General features: G+C 35.6%; 2 protein-coding genes across 3 annotated transcripts in view; one reads left to right on the plus strand and one right to left on the minus strand.

Moving 5' to 3' along the window:
• cmip (c-Maf inducing protein) overlaps positions 1-2,454 on the plus strand; it is a 35,037-nt gene extending 32,583 nt beyond the window's left edge. Inside the window, exons 20-21 of the mRNA XM_079873425.1 lie at positions 108-178; positions 732-2,454. Coding sequence (XP_079729551.1) covers positions 108-178; positions 732-785 — 125 coding nt within the window. The 3' untranslated portion in view covers positions 786-2,454. The remainder of the gene's footprint in view (positions 1-107; positions 179-731) is intronic.
• Positions 2,455-3,527: 1,073 nt separating this feature from the next.
• LOC307159803 (1-phosphatidylinositol 4,5-bisphosphate phosphodiesterase gamma-2) lies at positions 3,528-19,013 on the minus strand. Of its 2 annotated transcripts, XM_079873423.1 has the most exons (31): positions 18,820-19,013; positions 18,147-18,338; positions 16,919-17,012; positions 16,757-16,804; positions 16,584-16,668; positions 15,582-15,665; positions 15,336-15,379; positions 15,131-15,203; positions 14,672-14,773; positions 14,454-14,572; positions 14,270-14,355; positions 13,556-13,673; positions 13,291-13,459; positions 13,069-13,104; positions 12,215-12,295; positions 12,024-12,095; positions 11,849-11,929; positions 11,548-11,720; positions 10,894-11,100; positions 10,641-10,760; positions 10,363-10,543; positions 10,235-10,273; positions 8,585-8,651; positions 8,225-8,382; positions 7,929-8,037; positions 7,493-7,723; positions 5,904-6,028; positions 5,429-5,549; positions 5,170-5,340; positions 4,692-4,774; positions 3,528-3,889 (listed from the first exon to the last, which is right to left on the minus strand). In XM_079873423.1, exons 1-31 carry the CDS (start codon positions 19,001-19,003, stop codon positions 3,875-3,877), a joined length of 3,468 nt encoding a protein of 1,155 aa, XP_079729549.1. In that variant the 5' UTR covers positions 19,004-19,013; the 3' UTR covers positions 3,528-3,874. The 2 variants fall into 2 exon arrangements, with proteins under 2 accessions (XP_079729549.1, XP_079729550.1); XM_079873424.1 differs by lacking the exons at positions 18,147-18,338; positions 18,820-19,013 and adding an exon at positions 17,580-17,600.
• Between the last annotated feature and the right edge of the window lie 276 nt (positions 19,014-19,289).

Consider the following 19,289-nt stretch of genomic DNA (forward strand, 5'->3'; position numbering starts at 1 on the left):
TGTTTGATTGTAAAGAGCCTTTAGTGTGTTTCCGGACTCCTGACACATTTATGGTTTATATTAGTTAACATGTAGGACAACTAACTTATTTCAACTTTACCTTGCAGCTATGAAAAGCCTGTGCAGCCTGAATATGAACAGTACTAAACTCACTGCAGACACCTATGAGGACCTGAAGGTAAGAGGCTTGATGTCTTCTTTCAAAAACATAAAATCTTACCGACCCTAAACTTTAATCAGTAATGTTTATTTCCCCCAAAAAATCGAAATACTGTGATTCTGTGGTGCTTTCAAAACATCCATTTGTTTGAGCATTACAACCAGCACAACCAGTCTCTACTTTCCCAATTCCATTTGGTGACACTAATGGTGCATAAATTACACATTCACCTTCAAATCTTATCATGCAGCCGATTTTTTTATTGCCTATGTGCACAATGTGATTTACACAAGTAAAACTTGTTCCTGGTTCAACAATAGATCAATCAATTGTACACTTGACCCTAAAATCAGAGAATGATGGGCCGATAGGAATGTTTTCCAGGAACGACAAAGCATGTTGAACCAGGAACATCCCAGACAGGAACATAGTGTCGGCTCAGATCAGGCCCACGTGTGGAAATCCACGTATACCAGATGTGGGCCGGATCTGGGCCAAAACTATGTTCCTGTCTGGAATGTCGCATTAAGCGTCTCAATATCTAAACCTCTCTCTCCGATCCCACCCACAGGCGAAACTACCCAATCTAAAGGAAGTGGACGTTCGCTACACAGAGGCGTGGTGAACGCAATGCTCGAGGAGGTTTATAGACACAGGAAATCGCTGACACATCATCCGAACTCAACATAATCAAGAAACGAGGACTGTATTTATAGGAACATCATTCAAACGACAAGGACCTTCTTATAATATCATAAACGTTTAAGAATCATCTAGTGTCTCATCCGAATCTGAGGACGCTCTTTGTAGCGGCATCACAATGCAAGAATATGTCCCGTGACATCATCAGACAGCACAGGAACCTTTCTAGCGACATCGCCTGGGGACTTTATCTCGTTCTCGCCTTTATCTCAAACCCCCTCAGAGGAACCATGTCCCTCGTTTTAACCTATAACTGGCGTCTCTTTTTTTTGTCCCCATAGAAGACACAGTTGATTTCTCCCTTTCTCCTTGAACCACCTGGAGCCAATTCCCCTGTGGTACCAGCGTCTGGTGAAGGCCTGAATATTCAGAGCCACATTCCAGTACAGTTTTGATATCACCTCCTATGTGGAAAGCCAATTTCCACATCGTTTTTTTTCGTTTTCTTTTCCTGCTCTTGTTACATGTGTGCTTGGTCCTGTCGGATCAAAATCTGTCATTTTTGCATCCTCACAGAGATTTCTTGTGTATAATGTGTCTGTTAACGATGTTCACTTCTTGACATGTTCATCTCTATATCTCTATCGCTCTGAAAATCATTTTTTATCAACTTGAATAAGCATATTTTTCCATACACTGCTTTCATATGTGTGTTTGTAAAGAAAATCGACGTATCCCCATTTTTAATGCAAACATTTCAGGGGCTTCTCTCTCTCTCTCTCTTTCTCAAAAAAAAAAAAAAAGTTTTTGTTTGTCATTTTCTTTTCCTTTTTTCTTATCTCTCCTTTTTTAGCCACATTGTACAGTGTAATTTTAATTTCACACCAATATTTAAGAGAACGTCGTCCAGGAAGTAGTCTGGGACTACTTTGTATTTATGAGCCCCCTCCCCCCCTTCTGGTCCTTTTTTTTTCTTTTATTAAGTACTTTTGTCAAACGTACTGAACCAAGATGGTGCCTAAAACATTTTCTGTAAAAGATTGCATCACCTAGCAACTCTGAGGAAAGTCAGCTAAGTTGTACATAGACATTATGGACTTTTAAACAGATTAATAGGCTTTATTATTCTCTGTAGACTTTGCCTCTAGTGGTCAATAGGAGTCCACAAAGAGTGTCCTGCCACAACGGTTGACAATGTTCCTCATATTTATATCAAATCGAGCCAAGATTTGTGCGATGTTATGCAGTTTAACCTTTTTATATTTCATTTTCTCGCTTTGTTTTGATTAACGTCTCTGCGAACGTATAGTTTATGACCACTGTAATAAGTTACATACAATATCTTGACTTGTAGAGAAATGAGACAGATCTTGTAGTAAAAAAAAAAAAATCTCATGAAGACGGTCAGAAATAAAACAATCAATTTGCCGTCCTAACTCGAGTTTTTCATGTTTACAAAGGCGTGTCTGTCTCCACTCCCACTTTAAACTATATCTAGATAGAGTCGCTGCCCCGTCCATGTGGCCGGTCTTGAAAGTAGCGTTTTTTGTAGGTCCTGCTTGGTGTGTGCGCATTCGATTTCACACAGATGTAGATGCCGTCCAGAGGGGGGCGTTCAGTACTGGGCACCTGCCATCTTGCATACTGTATAATGTACATATGAGTGTATATAATTTCCCATTTCTCTTTCTCTCGTGTTTTTGGGAGACTCTTTGTTGCCTTCACTTTTTGAGATGCGTGCGTGCATATGGTCACCTAATTTTGTTCCCCTTCCCGCCCCCAGGCCAAGTGTACTGTCATTGCGTTCAGGTCTTTTTTTTTTTTTATTAGACTGTATGATATGTTTAATCCATTTTTGTTGCCTGTTTTGTTTCTTTTGTATGTTTAATTCTCTTTTTGCATGTTGCAATTTGATCATACGGATTTAAATATAAAGGGTAAAAGCACTAGCCCCCTTCAACCACTTACCATATGGATCAATACGTGTTTCTAAAAGTGAAAGATGGACAGAGTTTACGTGCATGGAGTAAACCGATGGATTATATTGGGAATGTGTGTTAATAAGGTGCGTTTGTGAGTGGCTAGAAACTGTGCCATTCTGTGCACTGCTGAAACTCAAGCCGTGGTAATGTGACTGACACTTTGTAATGGTCTTCAGTCCTAACAGTGGACCATTTTTCTCTGTGCGGGGAAGGATTAGGGGGGCTGGGTTTCCCCCAGCCTTCATTTTGTTAAAAAAGAAGCCATCTCTTTGAACTGATGGCTAATCTATTGGGGTGGAAATCCAGTTTATACTTCAGTCAACTGTTTCCTGATTAATTTGTAATATCCTGTGGAGCTCACTGTGCTATCTGTGTTTCCAATGTCTCCTTATCAACATATAATGTCTCATTAATTTCAGCTTTTATTTTTCTTCTTTTCTTTGAAAAGCGCTTTTTGTAATGTTGAATTGAGACTGAGTCTTAATATGATGTGGCTGGGGTCCTCGCGGCCCCTGCAGCACAGGCGTGTACATACAGAATGAACTACATTATCCATGACTCCTGGAGTTTTTTGCAGATAGAACTGCTGCCCTTATTTCTTCTGTGTTTTCTGCTTCTATCTACAGCTGGGTTGCTGCTGCTGCTCTGTGGCTGTTGTAATGAGAACACACAACCTTCAACAGGAAAATAAGCCTAATATGTGAACCAGTTTCAATCAAAATAAACTGTCTGTGAATATGTTTCAAATAGAAAGCTTTCAAAGCTTTTTTTATTAATGCATTTACCTTTACATTCACTAGTTTAGCCATATGTTGTTCCCAACATATGCACCCGTTTTTTACCGTGATGTTATTTTGAGATGCAAGGATGCATTAGGGAGAAAAGGAAATTCTGTTATCCGGTATCATGACCCAGAAAACATGAGCATGTGAACAAATGTGCATTATGTAATACAAATAGAGATACAGTTTATTTACGTCTTATTCTGTTTATCACAGCAGTTAAATGTATTTCTCCAATGAAGTCCATAGTGACAGTCAAGTCCATATTTACATTAACTGGTCGGCTACTTCCTGGTGGTAAAGACTTACTATTTACCTTGCACCTGTTGACAAAACAGATTTTTAATTACTGACTGGAATGAGGAAGTGGTAAAATTGTAGGTTGGACTGGTGTTACTGCTTTTATATCAGCAGTCTCAAGGTTAAAAAGGGGTAGTTCACCCAAAAATGAAAATGTTGTCATTTACTCACCCTCATGTCGTTCTAAACCTGCAAGACTTTCGTTCAGGTTTGGAACGACATGAGGGTGAGTAAATGGCAGTATTTACATTTTTGGGTGAACTATCCCTTTAATGTTCATTAATCTTAAAATGTCTTTATTAAATCCAAGGTGCTAGTAATACAGCTTATTCTAACATAATCCTCCTGAATACATTAACATGACTGCTCACATTTACATGGTCTGCAAAGTCACCCTACATTAGTGCATTAAATATATTCAAGGTGTTATATAAATGATGGTAAAATGAGCCAGAGTAACTTCTGCTCTATTTTCGAAGTCTTCGGAAGCTGTATCTGTCTTTTTGGAGTCCTATTTGGTGCTGCAAACATCACTGTTCACATACATTAAAAGGAAAACCATCCTAAACATATGAAAGCACCAATCAACATCCAAATCCTTTACTTGAGAATTGCTTCGATTTTCAAATACCTGCAGTACACCGACACTGCCACAAGGAAAAGTGTGTACGTCTGCTTGGACTCTGGCGTGACGTCAAAGACCGTTTTTCTAAATATGAACGTTGGCGTGGACTTAAGCGTACGCACACCCTAAGATCAAATCTGTGCACGTTTTATAAATGAGGCCCTAAGAGAGAAAGAAATCAGTTTGTGTGTGTTTCTCACCTCACACTGTTGTACATGCACCAGAAGAGATGCAAGCTCTAGGTTTTCATTAAACCCGTTCTTCAGTGGGACAGACCGATACCCTAATAAAAAGACAAAAATAGCCGTTGAAGTGAAATGCAACAGCTCAGAGACCTTTGGAGACTGTAAATAAAGAGGCTCAATATTATGAAAGAAAGGTAATAAAATCAATGCTCCTAATTCAGGGTTTCCCAAACCCACTGAACACATAATGCGCATGCGCTTGACGTCACCATTTTCAAAAATTGTTTATGAAATTAACTGTAAATGAACGGCCAAAAAGGCATAAAAAGTTTTTAAAAGTATTTAATCGAAAACAGTGTCGTGTAAACGGCCCCTTAGAAGTCTGGAAAATAAATGCTCAAAATGCTTGAATTATATATCTATAGTCAGTTCATTAAAAGAATGAAATATTTACAAGGCATATCGGTGGCTCAAATCCATTGGGTGGATTTACCTGAGCGAATACCTCTGAAAGGAAAAGTGGCATGTGCAAGAAACTTAGCATCAGAAAATGTGTCCTCCTCAAAAACCACAAAGCGCAGGAAGGCCAGGTCCGGCTCATCTACTTGAAAGCATTTTGGTGGATTCATTGGGCCCAGCCACACTGGATTCAGTCCATTATCCTCTGTAAAGGTACAGTACCAACATTCAACAACACTACTGTAATCTAAAACAAATTTTTCTCTCAATAACTCTTTTTTCCACTTCCTTACTGAATATATTAGTCTTGAAACTGTAGTCATCTGCTTGACTTCCAGTGTACGGCCACAGCTCAACCTGCACAAAAGGACTGATGATGTGATCTGGATTGGGCAGATGCCTGGCTGCTATCACCTGAAGGGAACCAAAGAAAATTACATTTAGAAAATTTTGGAAAGACAAAGGTTAGCAAATGGTGATGTCTTTCCTATTCCTTTAAAGGGATCATTCAACCAAAAATGAAAATTCTGTCAATAATTAATCTCCTAATGTCGTTCCAAACCCAGAAGACTTTCGCTCATCATCAAAACACAAATAAAGATATGACTGAAGCTGAACGAAAGTCTGGGTTTGGAAGAACACGAGGGTGAGTAACTGATGACAGAATTTTCATTTTTGTTGGAACTAGCCCTTTAAAATCGCATGGTATCATCAGCCATCATTCTAGAACTCGATAAAACTTCAAACTGATTCAACATGGTTATTTACTCTGATTCGGATGTTTTGTTTAGGAGGCTTCTTCTTGGTTGGATTTCGAATCCACTCTGGTTTAAGCACGTAACCTGTGCCTCCATTCAGACTGAAGAGAGCACTGTTCATCTGCATGAACTTATCTGAAGAGAGACGCCATTCAGATTTATTAGACACATTTATAGAGACCGGTTCTGAAGTTTAACAATCATAGAGCAGACATTAGTGTAAACTCTTCTTCTAAGGTCAAGTACAGTCATGGTGGAGCAATAACTTCACATGAATCTTACAGGAAAGTCAAGACGTTTATAGCCAGCTGAATAATGAGTAATAATTAGATAGTTCACCCAAAAATGAAAACTGTCATCATTTACTCACCCTCATGTTGTTCCAAACCTGTATGAGTTTCTTTCTTCTGTTGAACACAAAAGAAGATGTTTTGAAGAATGTCGGTAACCAGATAGTTGAGGATAGCCATTGACTTCCATAGTGGGAAAAACTGGTAACCAACATTCTTTAAAAATCTTCTTCTGTGTTCAATGGAAGAAAGAAAATCATACAGGTTTGGAACAACATGACGAGTGTGAGTAAATGATGACACAGTTTTCATTTTTGAGTGAACTATGCCTTTCATTCTTTCCCAAACAGAATAGTTAACATAGCCCTCCATCGCCCCCTGGAGTACCGACGTTTGTTACTCCCACATCAATGAATGAACATTTGAAAACTGTGCACGATTACTTTTGTTTCTTTCATTGTTTTTGCATTTTTGGAGATCGAGGGCTTCTATACCCATTCACTTTCATTGTTTTTTTCAAAGCGGAAGTAACCTATTTCTGTGAGTGTGGGGAGACTTCCGATTCTTTTGCCGCTATAGGTAAATAACTGGAAGAAACTACAAAATGCTGTAGATGTTAAAATAATTTGCGCTACAAAATAATATGTTTATGATTATGATAATACATTAAAATAAATATAACAAGTAGCCGTTTGCAATATCAAGCAGCTGTTTTTGTACAGCTAAAATAACTGGAAGCGGATGAGACAAGCCACAACACATTCAAGTTATATATACACACACATCAATTTTATATATACATATATATAAATTATATAGTATATATCTAATTTTTTTAAAGAAATTAATACATTTAATTCTGCAAGAACACAATAATTTATCAAACATGACGACAAAGACATTTAGAATGTTCCAAAAAATATATATTTTAAATAAACGATGTGCTTTTGACCTTTCTATTCATCAAAGAATCCTGTAAAAAATATATCATGTATTATTACTAAATATTAAGCAGCACAACTGGTTTCAACATTGATAATAATAAGAACATTTTCTTCACCAACAAATCAACATATTAGAATAATTTCTGAAGAATCATGTGACACTGTGGACTGGAGAAATGGCTACTTAAAATTCAGCTTTGCCATCACAGGAAATAATGACATTTTTAAATATATTAAAATAGAAAACAGTTATTTTAAATAGTAATAATATTTCACAATATTACTGTTTTTTTGGTCAAATAAATGCAGCCTTAGTAAGCATAACTTCTTTCTTTCTCTCTCTCTCTCTCTCTTCTTTCACGTACCAGCAGTTTGGAAGTTGAGAGCCACCATTTGGCAGCCTAATTTCCATGAAGGACAAGGGTCAAAGTTGGAAGAATCAACTCGTGTTCCGGAGGGATACACACGGGTGAGAGCTGTGCGGTTATACTCCAGAATGATGTCTGATTTCTGTACGCCACTTTCATTCCCCTCTTTTGGAATCGTGGTATCCTTGACGGAGCGAACCTCTTTGTAGTTGTATTTTTCTAAGAGGTCTAAAAAGTGCAGAATGGAATAATAAATGAAAGGAAATGTCCAGTTCACTCACCTCAAAACATTTCTGGAATGTTTTAAATATGGCCTTGAAATTGTTTTGCTTAATGTTGATGTGTTTGATACAGTACAGATGCTTTTCATTGTAGTTTGTTTCAGATTTTTTCATGTTTCGCTTATGCAATGTTCTGGAAATTACATACTTACCAAATGTACTCTTTTCTTTTTGATCTCTGTTTTTGATAGATTGACAGTACACCACCATGTCTGACATCTCAATAGCTATGTCGGTTTTGGACTCCATTTCTGCTATTCTCTATTTTTGAGAAGTAAGGAAGATATTGTCAGCACAGATATTCTATTATTCACAGGACTTATCAGTCATCAAAACTACATAAATATATGCAGAAAAATACAGTACACTATATTTCATAATCAAGCACAATAACAGAACATGAATGTGAGTTTGTGTGGCATCTCTTGTGAAAGACAGATATACGAACCGCTTTCTCCAAACTCTGCTCTCTTTGGATGATGTTGAGAATCGCCTGGTACCATTCGTCCACCTCCTCCAAGATCTCACACGTGAACTCGGTTTGCCTCAAATTCTCCTTGTTCATTAGGGTCACCACGAGGTGTCTGGCATGTTTGGTTTTGCGAGCTGAGGAGAATCCATTAAAATCAACAACAAAGAGTTTTAATTTATATTTTGTTAACCATATGGGGCTTTTTTCATAGGACATTTATTAATGAAAAGTATCTGATGAGAATTGGTGAGTTTTTTTATGCAAGTCACAACTAAGCAAAGTGTGTGTGTGTGTGTGTGTACAATCAATTCACACAGGTGACAAAGAAACTCTTACCAACATTACACTTCAAGATGTCCACCACACCTTTACATTGGACACCAAAGGGATTGTCTTCAGCGACCTGAAACAATCACTGAGCTCAATTCAAATATACAAATAGGTATATACAGTACATACATTTGAATTTGAATACTTTGTAAATAAATATATTTTATACAAGTATATAAGTATACAAGTATATAATGTTATGTATATAAATTCATATTAAATAGATGCAATGACTTTTAATCAATTATTTGAATGAATTGTTTTTAGTAAATGCATGTCAGATGCCTAATATTAAAAATAATTGATTTAAATCATTTATTATGTATGTAAAGTTTCACAAATAATAATATTTTACTCAATAATATGTTAATAATACATTTACATACATACATTTTACATTTAACTGTGAAAAGTTTAAAAACATTTTTAAAAAATATGTTTTTGAAATAAGTCTCTTTTGCTCCCCAATGCTGCATTTATTTTCTCAAAAATACAGTAAAATATTGTGAAATATTATTACAAATTAAAATAACTGTTTTCTATTTGAATATATATTTTAAATGTAATTTATTCCTGTGATGCAAAGCTGAATTCAGTGTCACATGATCCTTCAGAAATCATTCTAATATGCTGATTTGGTGCTCAAAAAGCATTTCTTATTTTTATTATTATCAATCTTGAAAACAGTTGTACTGCTTAATTTTTGTGGAAATGTTGATACTTTTTCCGGCTTTTTTGATAAATAGAAAATTCAATCAACAGCACTTATTTGCATTTATTAAAGCATTTACTAAATAGAAATCTTCTGTAATATTAAACATCTTCAATGCATCTTGATGATGAATAAAGTATTAATTTCTCTTTTTTTAATCTTACCCCAATGTTTGAATGGTATCATTGTTTCCACAAAAATGTTTAGCAGTAAAAATAATAATAATGATAATAGTAATAAAAATAAATGTTTCTTGAGTATGTAAGCAGCATTATGGAATGATTTCTGAAGGATCATGTCATATTGTCTGTTTTGATTTCTGTCTTTGTGTGTGTTCTGTCAATTAGTTCAGTTCTGTCTTTCTCCGGCCCCTGACTGTTTGTTTCTATGGTGTTTGATTGATTGTTAGTTTTTTACACTCCACTGTTTTCGAAAAAACAGGTGCAGTTTTGTTTTTGATATCTGCCTGTGTCCTGGTTTTCCCGTTCCTGTCTCGCCCTCTGGATTTGATTGGACTGATTTACTGTGCTCTGACCTCTTGCCTGTTTTCAACTACGATTACCCTTTCAATAAAACTGCATTTGGATCCTCAACCTTGTCTCAGAGCAGTACGTGACAGATTATGTGACACTGAGGACTAGTGTAATGATGATGATAAAAATGGTCACAGGAATAAGTAATTAAAAAAAAAAAATTAAATATAGAATTATATAATTATTTTAGAAATATAATAAATATATCATATTAAAAATAATTAATTAAAATAATTTAATATACTCAATATCAATTATTTAATTATTTTAGTATATATATATATATATATATATATATATATATGAAACTAAGTATAAGGTTATACTATCCTACATTTTAAGATACCCTTAAAATGCAGGATATTATAAACTTATTCTAAGTTTCCAATTACTTTTTAGGGCCAAACATACCTCACTGTACAGCTCACTATCATATGCTGAGAGATCCTCCTGCAAAGGAAAAAGTTACAGTTTGTATATGGTCACAATTGTTGTATCTCCTATAGAAATATGAAGTGGCTCTGTGGTTCTTCTCTCACCATATAGAAGCGCTCCACTAATTGTGGTGTTACAGGGTAGCGTAGTTTTATCTTGTCATGAAAAATATGCTCACGGAAACACCTGACCATGTCTTCAAGGCTAAAAAACTCGTAGATGTCTGCCAGCACATACTTGCTGTTGTTTTTGTATATCAGATAGTGCATGATATCCCCTTCAACTCTGAGTAACAAATAAACAAATTAAGATACATACAGAGAAAAAAAAGTAAGTGTCTATGAGGATAGTAAGGAAATAAAAAGGAAAACAACTAAGGAACCTGATTGAAAGTGCAAAGGTGTCAGGCTCTTCTCTCTGTCTAATGAGGAAGGCTCCATCTCCAGGGATCCTCAGAAGATAGTCTTCTGCTTCGGCTTGACTCAGGTTACTGTAAAACCACCTAAAGACGACAACACAAACATCTCCAGATGTTTCTACTAGTTTCAGTGACCAAAAAAGGTTATGTCATTGAAATTTCTGTGTATGAATAAGTGTTTTAAAGATCTAATTTGAAATTCATGTTTTCTTCTTACCCCATTTGGTGGTGAGACACAGAATTGAGCCGAGGTAGGAATCTCCTAAGACGCAAGTTGAATCCATCATACACAATCGGATTTTGTCTATAATGCTCGATCAAGGCACACATATTTGGAAAACACTGCTTGTTTGTCAAGAAGAAGGACGTGTGACCATTTTCTGAGGACCAGAAGATTCTGTAGTGCTGAATTTTCCAACTCGTCCTATAGAGAGCATACAGTAGGCTATATTATTATTTCAACATTTTCTATTTGCATTATTTCTCTTTGTGAAAATTATCAGTCTAAGGAACATTTTAACAGTATACAGTGGGGAAAATAATTGTTTGATCCCCTGCTGATTTTGTAAGTTTGCCCACTTACAAAGAAATGAAGGGTCTATAATTTTTATGGTAGTCTATAATAAAAAAATAAAAAAAAAATAAAAAATAAAAAAAAATATATATATATATATATATATATATATATATATATATATATATATATATATATATATATATATATGATTAAAAATGCCTTTGTTGGACCACATAATGTAAGATTCTGTATTATATGCAGTAAATTTTGTGGCACAGGTGTGGCAGGAAATTCAATTAGGACCCAACTTTAAACCTTTTAAAAATAAATTTAATGAAAGGATGTGCAGAGTACCAGATGGAGATACTGTAGGTTCTGATGAATGTGTCACTCTCTCGCACCAGAAACGTTCCATCTTTTCCATCCCTCCCTTCACAGAAATCACGCAGGAGTTTTTCAGCGGTTGTTCGGCCCCCGGCCAGCCGTCCATGAAACCAGGTCTCTGACTGGTACAGGTCTGAACCGTCCTGAATGTTTCCAACAACAACAAAAAAAGAGTTCATGAGTGAACAATTTCTCAAAGTGGCTTGTTTTTTAACAGGAGTTGAACTGACTGGTTTTTACAAAGACAATGATTGTAATCTTCTTCCCATACCTCAGTACTGTCTTCCTCCCACTTCTCTTCTGAATAGTACAGCTTATTATCCAAGATCACACAGTCATGCTTGTAAAACCTCTACATTAGAAAAAAATAGAGATATTGTGAATTATGTGACTATGAATAAGGGACAGCAAAAAAAGCAGATTACATTTAAATTAATTGAAAACACCTCATCTATTGAATCCCAGATGCAAAGCTCGCCTTCCTTCTCCACAACACTGTTTTCTTTAGCATTTCTTATCTGCATTGAAATGTGAAAATATGAAAAACCACCCCGTAAAACCTCATTCAGTTCTTTTGACACTTATTTTTAAAATTGTTTAACGGAAAATACAATAAAGATGTTTAAAACATATGCACCTTCTCTCTGTAAGCGTTTCCAATTTTCTTGAAGCTGTCTAATTTTCTTTTCACAGCCGCATTTCCCTTTTCTTCCTCCAGCTGTTCAGAGCAAATAAAATTACATATGACATACTGTATGTTCAAAAAAACTCATGCGCATAAATGTGCATTTATTCAGTTAGATATATGCTGGAAAGAGGGCCAGCTCCAGCTTGCGGTCCCCAAGTCAAGACTTAAAACTCGGGGGGACAGGGCTTTTTCTGTGGTTGGACCTAAAATCTGGAATGTTCTGCCCCTCCATATCCGAACTGCCCCTACAGTCGAGTGTTTTAAGGCTTGTCTAAAGACTCATTTTTATTCTTTGGCTTTTAACTCCGCGTGAGTTGTGTGGTCCTTTGTGGTGTTTATTCTTTTTATTTGTTATATTTTATATAATTTTTTTAACCTGATGTTCTTATTTTGTTTTAATTATTTTATATTAATTGTTTGTATGTTCTGAGTCTTTTGTGCAGCACTTTGGAAACTGTGTTTGTAAAATGTGCTATAGAAATAAAGTGGATTGGATTGGATTGAAAGAGGACAGACATTAAATGAGATCCATTCTAATGTGTGATCAGTTTGATCTTTCCATTTTCTGTCACACCCACATACAACGACAATGTGCATCAGTGTATACACAAAAATACTGTAAATCGACCAAGGTGACTAGGATTATTTAATTAAGTTTGCAAGTTCATCTACTGAATATTAGCTTTGAAAAACAAATCAGAGCTGGATGTAGTTTAAACATTAGGTTGGTTTTTACATGAATGAGATAAGCAGCTGCTTTCATTTTGAGCTCTATTTGGGAGGGTGTCGTGTTTTGTGGATACCTTATCAGTGCGATCGCTCTCTTTTATTTTTTGGTGCTGTTGGAGAGAATAAATAGATAATCATGCACTGTAACAATGATGAAACTAAAAAAATGATATTCTCAGTCTGTCTTGACAATGAAATCTTCACGAATCATGTTACATTGGAAACTGAAGCAGTTTTTCCTTTTAATACAGTTGGTTCAACCACAAGAACGGACAAATCTGAAGGTTTTTTTCTACCTTGATGATGATCTTGCCCTTCAGCTGGTTTGGTGAGGGTAGATGTTCTGCTTCTGGATCCAGTGGCTCGGTCAGGAGCTTGTCCTGGAAAACATCTCTAAACATCTGAGCCATCATTTTCTGTTGCTTGATGTTACAGTGTTCTTCTATGGACAGCACCACAGGATACCTGCCAAAGGGAATTAAAATAAGAGTGTTGAATGTTACATTTACAATGCACAGTGATAATGTCATTGAATGTGTTTTGTTGTTGTTGATGACTAACTCAGATGTTATGAAAGCATGATCATTGATGGCCTCCACCGCATCCTTAAATTTTATCTTGGTGGTCATGGTCCGACCATGGTGGATGACAGGTTCATCTGGACCATTCCAGCAGTCCACTGCATTAGACACACAAAAAAACATAACATAGGGCCTGATATAAAACAATATTAATTTTAACCAGTTTTGGGGGTAACACATTACAAGTAACATGCATTATGTAATCAAACAGTTGACGGTAGCCATTGACTTCCATAGTATTTTTTCCTACTATGGAAGTCAATGGCTACCGTCAACTGTTTGATAACCAACATTCTTTAGAATATCATCTTTTGTGTTCAACACAAGAAAGAAACTCATACAGGTTTGGAACAACATAAGGGTGAGATTGTGGGTGAAATATCCCTTTAATGTTAAGAGATCATTAGTATGGTACACAAAGCTCTAGGGGTCAGAAAATATTCCAAGTGGTCAGAAAATAATAATATTCTAAATGTTTTTTTAAAAGAAAATGTAAATGTATGTAATATAGGTTACCTCTATAAGTAACTTTCCTCAACACTGATTATAACCATACAATATTAAAGTTTCCAAACAACTAAAAATCTTGGTACCACTAAAATGTTATTATTCAACATTAATCCTTACATGCATATGAAGCAAAACTGGAATAAAAATATAAAGTTTGTAGAAAATGTCTGAGAAACACACTGACACTCAATACAGCGGCAGCCGAGCCTCAGGCTGCGCACATAAGCTTCTGTTGAGGACTCACTGAGCAGTTGATCTCCAGTCAAATATCTGTGAAAAAAGCAAAACACATGAAGTAACACAGGAAGTTCATCATGACGAGGAGGAGCTGCATGTGTGTCATGAGCATGAAGAACAGCAGCACTGACGTGTTGTGAGAAGAGTTGATCCAGTAGTGAGACAGAGGATTGTTCATGTCCAGTGGGCAAATCTCTGAGAACTTCTCATCCCAAATTGAGTTTTCTTTGGAGAAGAGAAAACTGAGGAACTAGAAAGACAGAGAGAAATTGCATTGATTTGTTTAGGTGCAGAAAAAGATTTATTTGGTGTGAGGAAGTCAAACTAAACAGATCTCTGTAGCCTGTACCTCTCCAGCAGTAATCTTTAGGTTATTGGACTTCCTCATGGTGTCATCGATGAAGATGGTCATCAACTCTTGTACCTTATTAAAATCTTTGGCCCAGTCCTCCTACAGACAGAAAAAAAACGTAGAGCTCATTGTTAATGAAATATTAATTTTCAACATGTTTCTTGAGCACCAAATCAATAGGATTTCTGAAGGATCATGTGACACCGAAAACTGGCGCAATGATGCTGAAAATTCAGCTTTGTAATCACAGGAATAAAATACATTTTAAAATATATAAAATAGAAAACTGTTATTTTAAATTATAATATTTAATATTTCACAGTATTCACAATATCAAATAAATACAGCCTTGGTGAGCATAAGTGACTTAATTCAAATACATTAAAAAAATCTTACTGACCCAAACATTTTGCACAGTAGGCTAGCTAGATAAAAGATAATATACATTAGTCTTACCTTCTGTCTATTTAAAAGAAAGTTTTGAAAATCATAGAGGGGAAGTACAGAAGATTCTGGCCTATCAGTATTACTGCAGAGAAATACATAGAAAAAGTAAATGTTTTTTGTTCTCATGGTACAATTAAATTTTGGTATTTTTTTTAAAAAATTGGTAAATTTCTCATGATATGGCCCATTTAAAGCACCAAACTGAACCACTTACCTCATTGTGAAAGCAGCAGGCCCCCTTTCAAACTCTTCTAGCAACTAATAAATGATTAAAATAATAATAATATAAATTAGCCTTGATGTTTTACAATTCACTTCCCTTAAATATTTATATCATGTTTAAAACAAATGTTCCATTCAATAATACAAATAACATTCATATACAATGGAACAGATACTCAAATAAGAAATTAATAAAAAAGTACAACAACAACAAAAAAAAACTTAATTGTGCACTCACCATCTTCTGGTTTTCAAATACTAAAAGATTGTAGAATTTGTTAAACTGCTGAAAATCCAGGACATAATCTTTTGCTCCCACCTCCTGAAAATGCAACATTCAGACTTACATTGTTGAATGTGTTTTTAAGCAAAAAATTAAAGGAGAACTCCGGTCAATTTTAACATTGAGCTCATTTTTTTGTCAATTTGGAGTGCTGTCAGTACAGAGAACAACGACAAAAATCGGTGTTGCCTACACCGTGTTATCCTCTTTTTAAAATTTGCACCCTGTTGACTTCAATGGGGCAATATTTAAACCTGCTTTTAGCCTCTTAACATCCTTGATGTGTCATTACAAGTGCACAGGTCATGTGAGTGATTCCTTCAGAGTGAACACGAGTGAATCTGACTGCAGTAGATGTGAAAGAAATGGATAAAAATGATGTTATTTAAGCCAGTGCAAATACCTGTATTTACATCCTGTTTTCGGTTGAAGTCCAAAGTAGTCGATTGTCGAGTTCACGCGCGTGATCATAGGTAACTAAACCTATGCGCGTAAACTCCACAATCGACTACTTTGGACTTCAACCGAAAACAGGATGTAAATACAGGTATTTGCGCTGGCTTAAATAACATCATTTTTATCCATTTCTTTCACATCTACTGCAGTCAGATTCACTCGTGTTCACTCTGAAGGAATCACTCACATGACCTGTGCACTTGTAATGACACATCAAGGATGTTAAGAGGCTAAAAGCAGGTTTAAATATTGCCCCATTGAAGTCAACAGGGTGCAAATTTTAAAAAGAGGATAACACGGTGTAGGCAACACCGATTTTTGTCGTTGTTCTCTGTATTGACAGCACTCCAAATTGACAAAAAAATGAGCTCAATGTTAAAATTGACCGGAGTTCTCTACTCTTTAGGGAGTAACTTAGATAAAATGTACATCTTGAGTTGCTGCCGAATGCATTAATGTAAAATGTAGAATTCAGTGATATGCTTTCAGTATTATTTGTACCACAAATCTTTCCTCCAGAAAACGTCCACCTGGCACAATGAAGTTCATTTGTGGCAAGAGAGACTTGAGCTCTTTCAGGGTGATGCTGTGAGAAAAAGAAACAGATGACTACAGTGAGATTGGGTGATAAGCTGCAATGAAACTGGATGAAGCAGGTGAAAGAGAAAGAGAACCTATTTTTCTTTGTCTGATCAACCGAGTACATCTGCTTCCTCAGACATCTACAGTAAGAGAGAAAACAGAGAATGAAACAAACATAATGATTTGGCTTACGGTTCATAGATACACAAGGTACACTCTCTGTAAGTGTGTGTGGTGTGTGTGTGTGTGTGTACCTCTCTATAATCTCTGGTGTGTGAGCCACCAGTGTCTCCTGTCTGAGTAACTCCAGTCCTGTCAGCCATTTTTCTGCATCCTCCACTGAATCAGCTATGGAAGACAAACGCCCAACAAAATATTTTCTATGAAAATTTTTGCTAACATTCCCATTAAAGTATAAAAACGTTTAAAAATGTTTTTGGTTGTGCGAACATTCCATTTGATCATTTTGCAAACATAATGGAAAAGTTACTTTTGAATGTTCTCTGAACCAGTAATAACATTTAAAAACCGTTTGGCGGTTTTTAACATCCAACTAACGTTTCAGGTAAAAACGTTACATGAACGATGTAGCCTATAAATGATGCTTAAATACATAAATGAAAACATAATTAAAGACCACATAACTTTGAACAAATATTTTATTAATTACAGGACGTTTGTTCATAAATTTGAGAGAGCCTCAACCTTACCATAATGCTAGCGAAAGTTCTGAGGACATTCCCTGTTACAGTTAGCCGAGTATCATCACAGAATAAGCACATCAACACTATCATAATGAAGTGGTAAGACGGTTGCAAAAAGCAAATCATGATTGTTCCCCACGGTACACTTGAAGACATACTGTGCTCCATAGGGACCATTCCGGTAAGAGAACTAGCTAGCAAAGCTGTTTACCAGCATAATTATGCCGGTGTTTTTTTTACAATGTTGGTGATAGTGTGCTGCTTTCCTCATCACGCTTTTTAGCTAGCTTAACCAGCGAGACTTCTGTGGTCAACCAAAAATAGGCTAACTTCATTAGTTAAAATTTTGCTGGTGAAAAATATGTTCCACCAGTTAGCCAACTAAAAACAGTAATTGTAATATATATATATATATATATTATTACAATTTAATATATTTTAAAATGTAATTAATTTCTGTGATACGAAACAGAATTTTCACTATCATTACTCATAGTCAAAAATCATTCTAATATGCTGATTATTATATTTCTTATTATTATCAATGTTGAAAACCGTTGTGTTGCTTAATAATTTTGTGAAAACAATATTTTTTAGGATTATTTAATGAATACAAAGTTCAAAAGAACAGCATTTATTTATTTAGCATAAATTATAAATGTATTTACTGTCACTATTGATCATTTGAATGCATCCTTGCTAAATAGAAGTATTATTTTTTAAAGAGTCCTATATCTCTTCGCTGTGCACTTACAATGTGTGAGAAACATTTGCATACCTTTTAGACTCAGTGACTTTAAAATATACTCAGATCCATAGAAGATGGTGAAACACGTTTTTCTGTCCTGCTGAATCTCTTTTTCAGACTGCCGAAAGATTCTTCGAAATATACTCCCCCTGTTCTCGTTAAATCGCTGGAAATCCTTGAATGTCTTCCACTGGCGAACCTCCTTGAGCTCAAAAATGTCCACTGCAAATATACAAACACATATAGTATAATGCAATTATTCAGTGAATTTTATCTTCAGTATAATTGTTCCTTTGAATAACTAAATACCAGTGCTTGCATAAGCTTGAAGATTACATGTGTCTTCACAGACAGGGCTTATATTAAGCCATAATTAGGCCTAAATTATTCAAATTCAATTAGGACATTTAAAAAGTTCAATCTGGACATTTAATAGCTTTTATAAACGCCTTATGGCGAAAAAAAAACATAACTAGTGTGTATCTTGAGACAAAGCAATGGCAATGACATATTTTAAGAGATCCGTCAGTGCAAGTTGCTTTCAGCTCAAACATGCATTTTAGTCTGGGACCACACACTTTAGTAATTCTACAATAATAAAACTGCTATTTTAAAAAGCATTACTCTGTTTGTTTCAATAATTTGTTTTAATAATTTAGCTTAAACACTGCATTGTGTCAATACATTTAAGTAAGAAACTTACACATTGTGACTATCCTGTTGCCGGAGCGTATCAAGGCCACCTGCATGGTCTCCATCATGACCTGGACAGTGAGTCTCTCAGCCTTCTGCTGATACACCATCATTTCAGTGCCTGTCTGCAGATGCTCAATAATCCAACTCCTCTCGTCCTCTATTAGCTCATCCCGCTCATTGACACCCATCATCACTGCATCCGACACTGATAATGTTTTAAAAATATATCTATTTTATACTTATGAAAGCAGTAATTGTGTTAAATGTTAGATTATTCATGTAATGTACAGACGCACTTACCTTCCAGTTTCTGTGCACAAACCAATCTGAGAAATGACAAGATGACGTCAAGTGGTTATTGTCCAACCAGGTCTTGAGAAAAAAACATATCCTGTGGCATAAACCGCTTTCTAATTTCCCATGTCAGAAGCAGTGCTTTTGCATCACAGGCTTTTCAGTAACTACACTCTTAAAAAT

The sequence above is a fragment of the Squalius cephalus genome (genome assembly GCF_949319135.1).
Source record: "Squalius cephalus genome assembly, chromosome: 6".
Classification (NCBI taxonomy): domain Eukaryota; kingdom Metazoa; phylum Chordata; class Actinopteri; order Cypriniformes; family Leuciscidae; genus Squalius; species Squalius cephalus.

Bases quoted from the DNA above. Each gene is read 5' to 3' on its own strand.
- LOC307159803 (XM_079873423.1), bottom strand. From the start codon at position 19,003: ATGATGGGTGTCAATGAGCGGGATGAGCTAATAGAGGACGAGAGGAGT. The intron at 15,666-16,583 runs GTACAAATAATA...TTGCATTTTCAG, and splicing joins TTCTGGAGGAAAGATTTGTG to GAGGTGGGAGCAAAAGATTA. The intron at 8,383-8,584 runs GTAAGAGTTTCT...GATTCTCCTCAG, and splicing joins CATCTTGAAGTGTAATGTTG to CTCGCAAAACCAAACATGCC.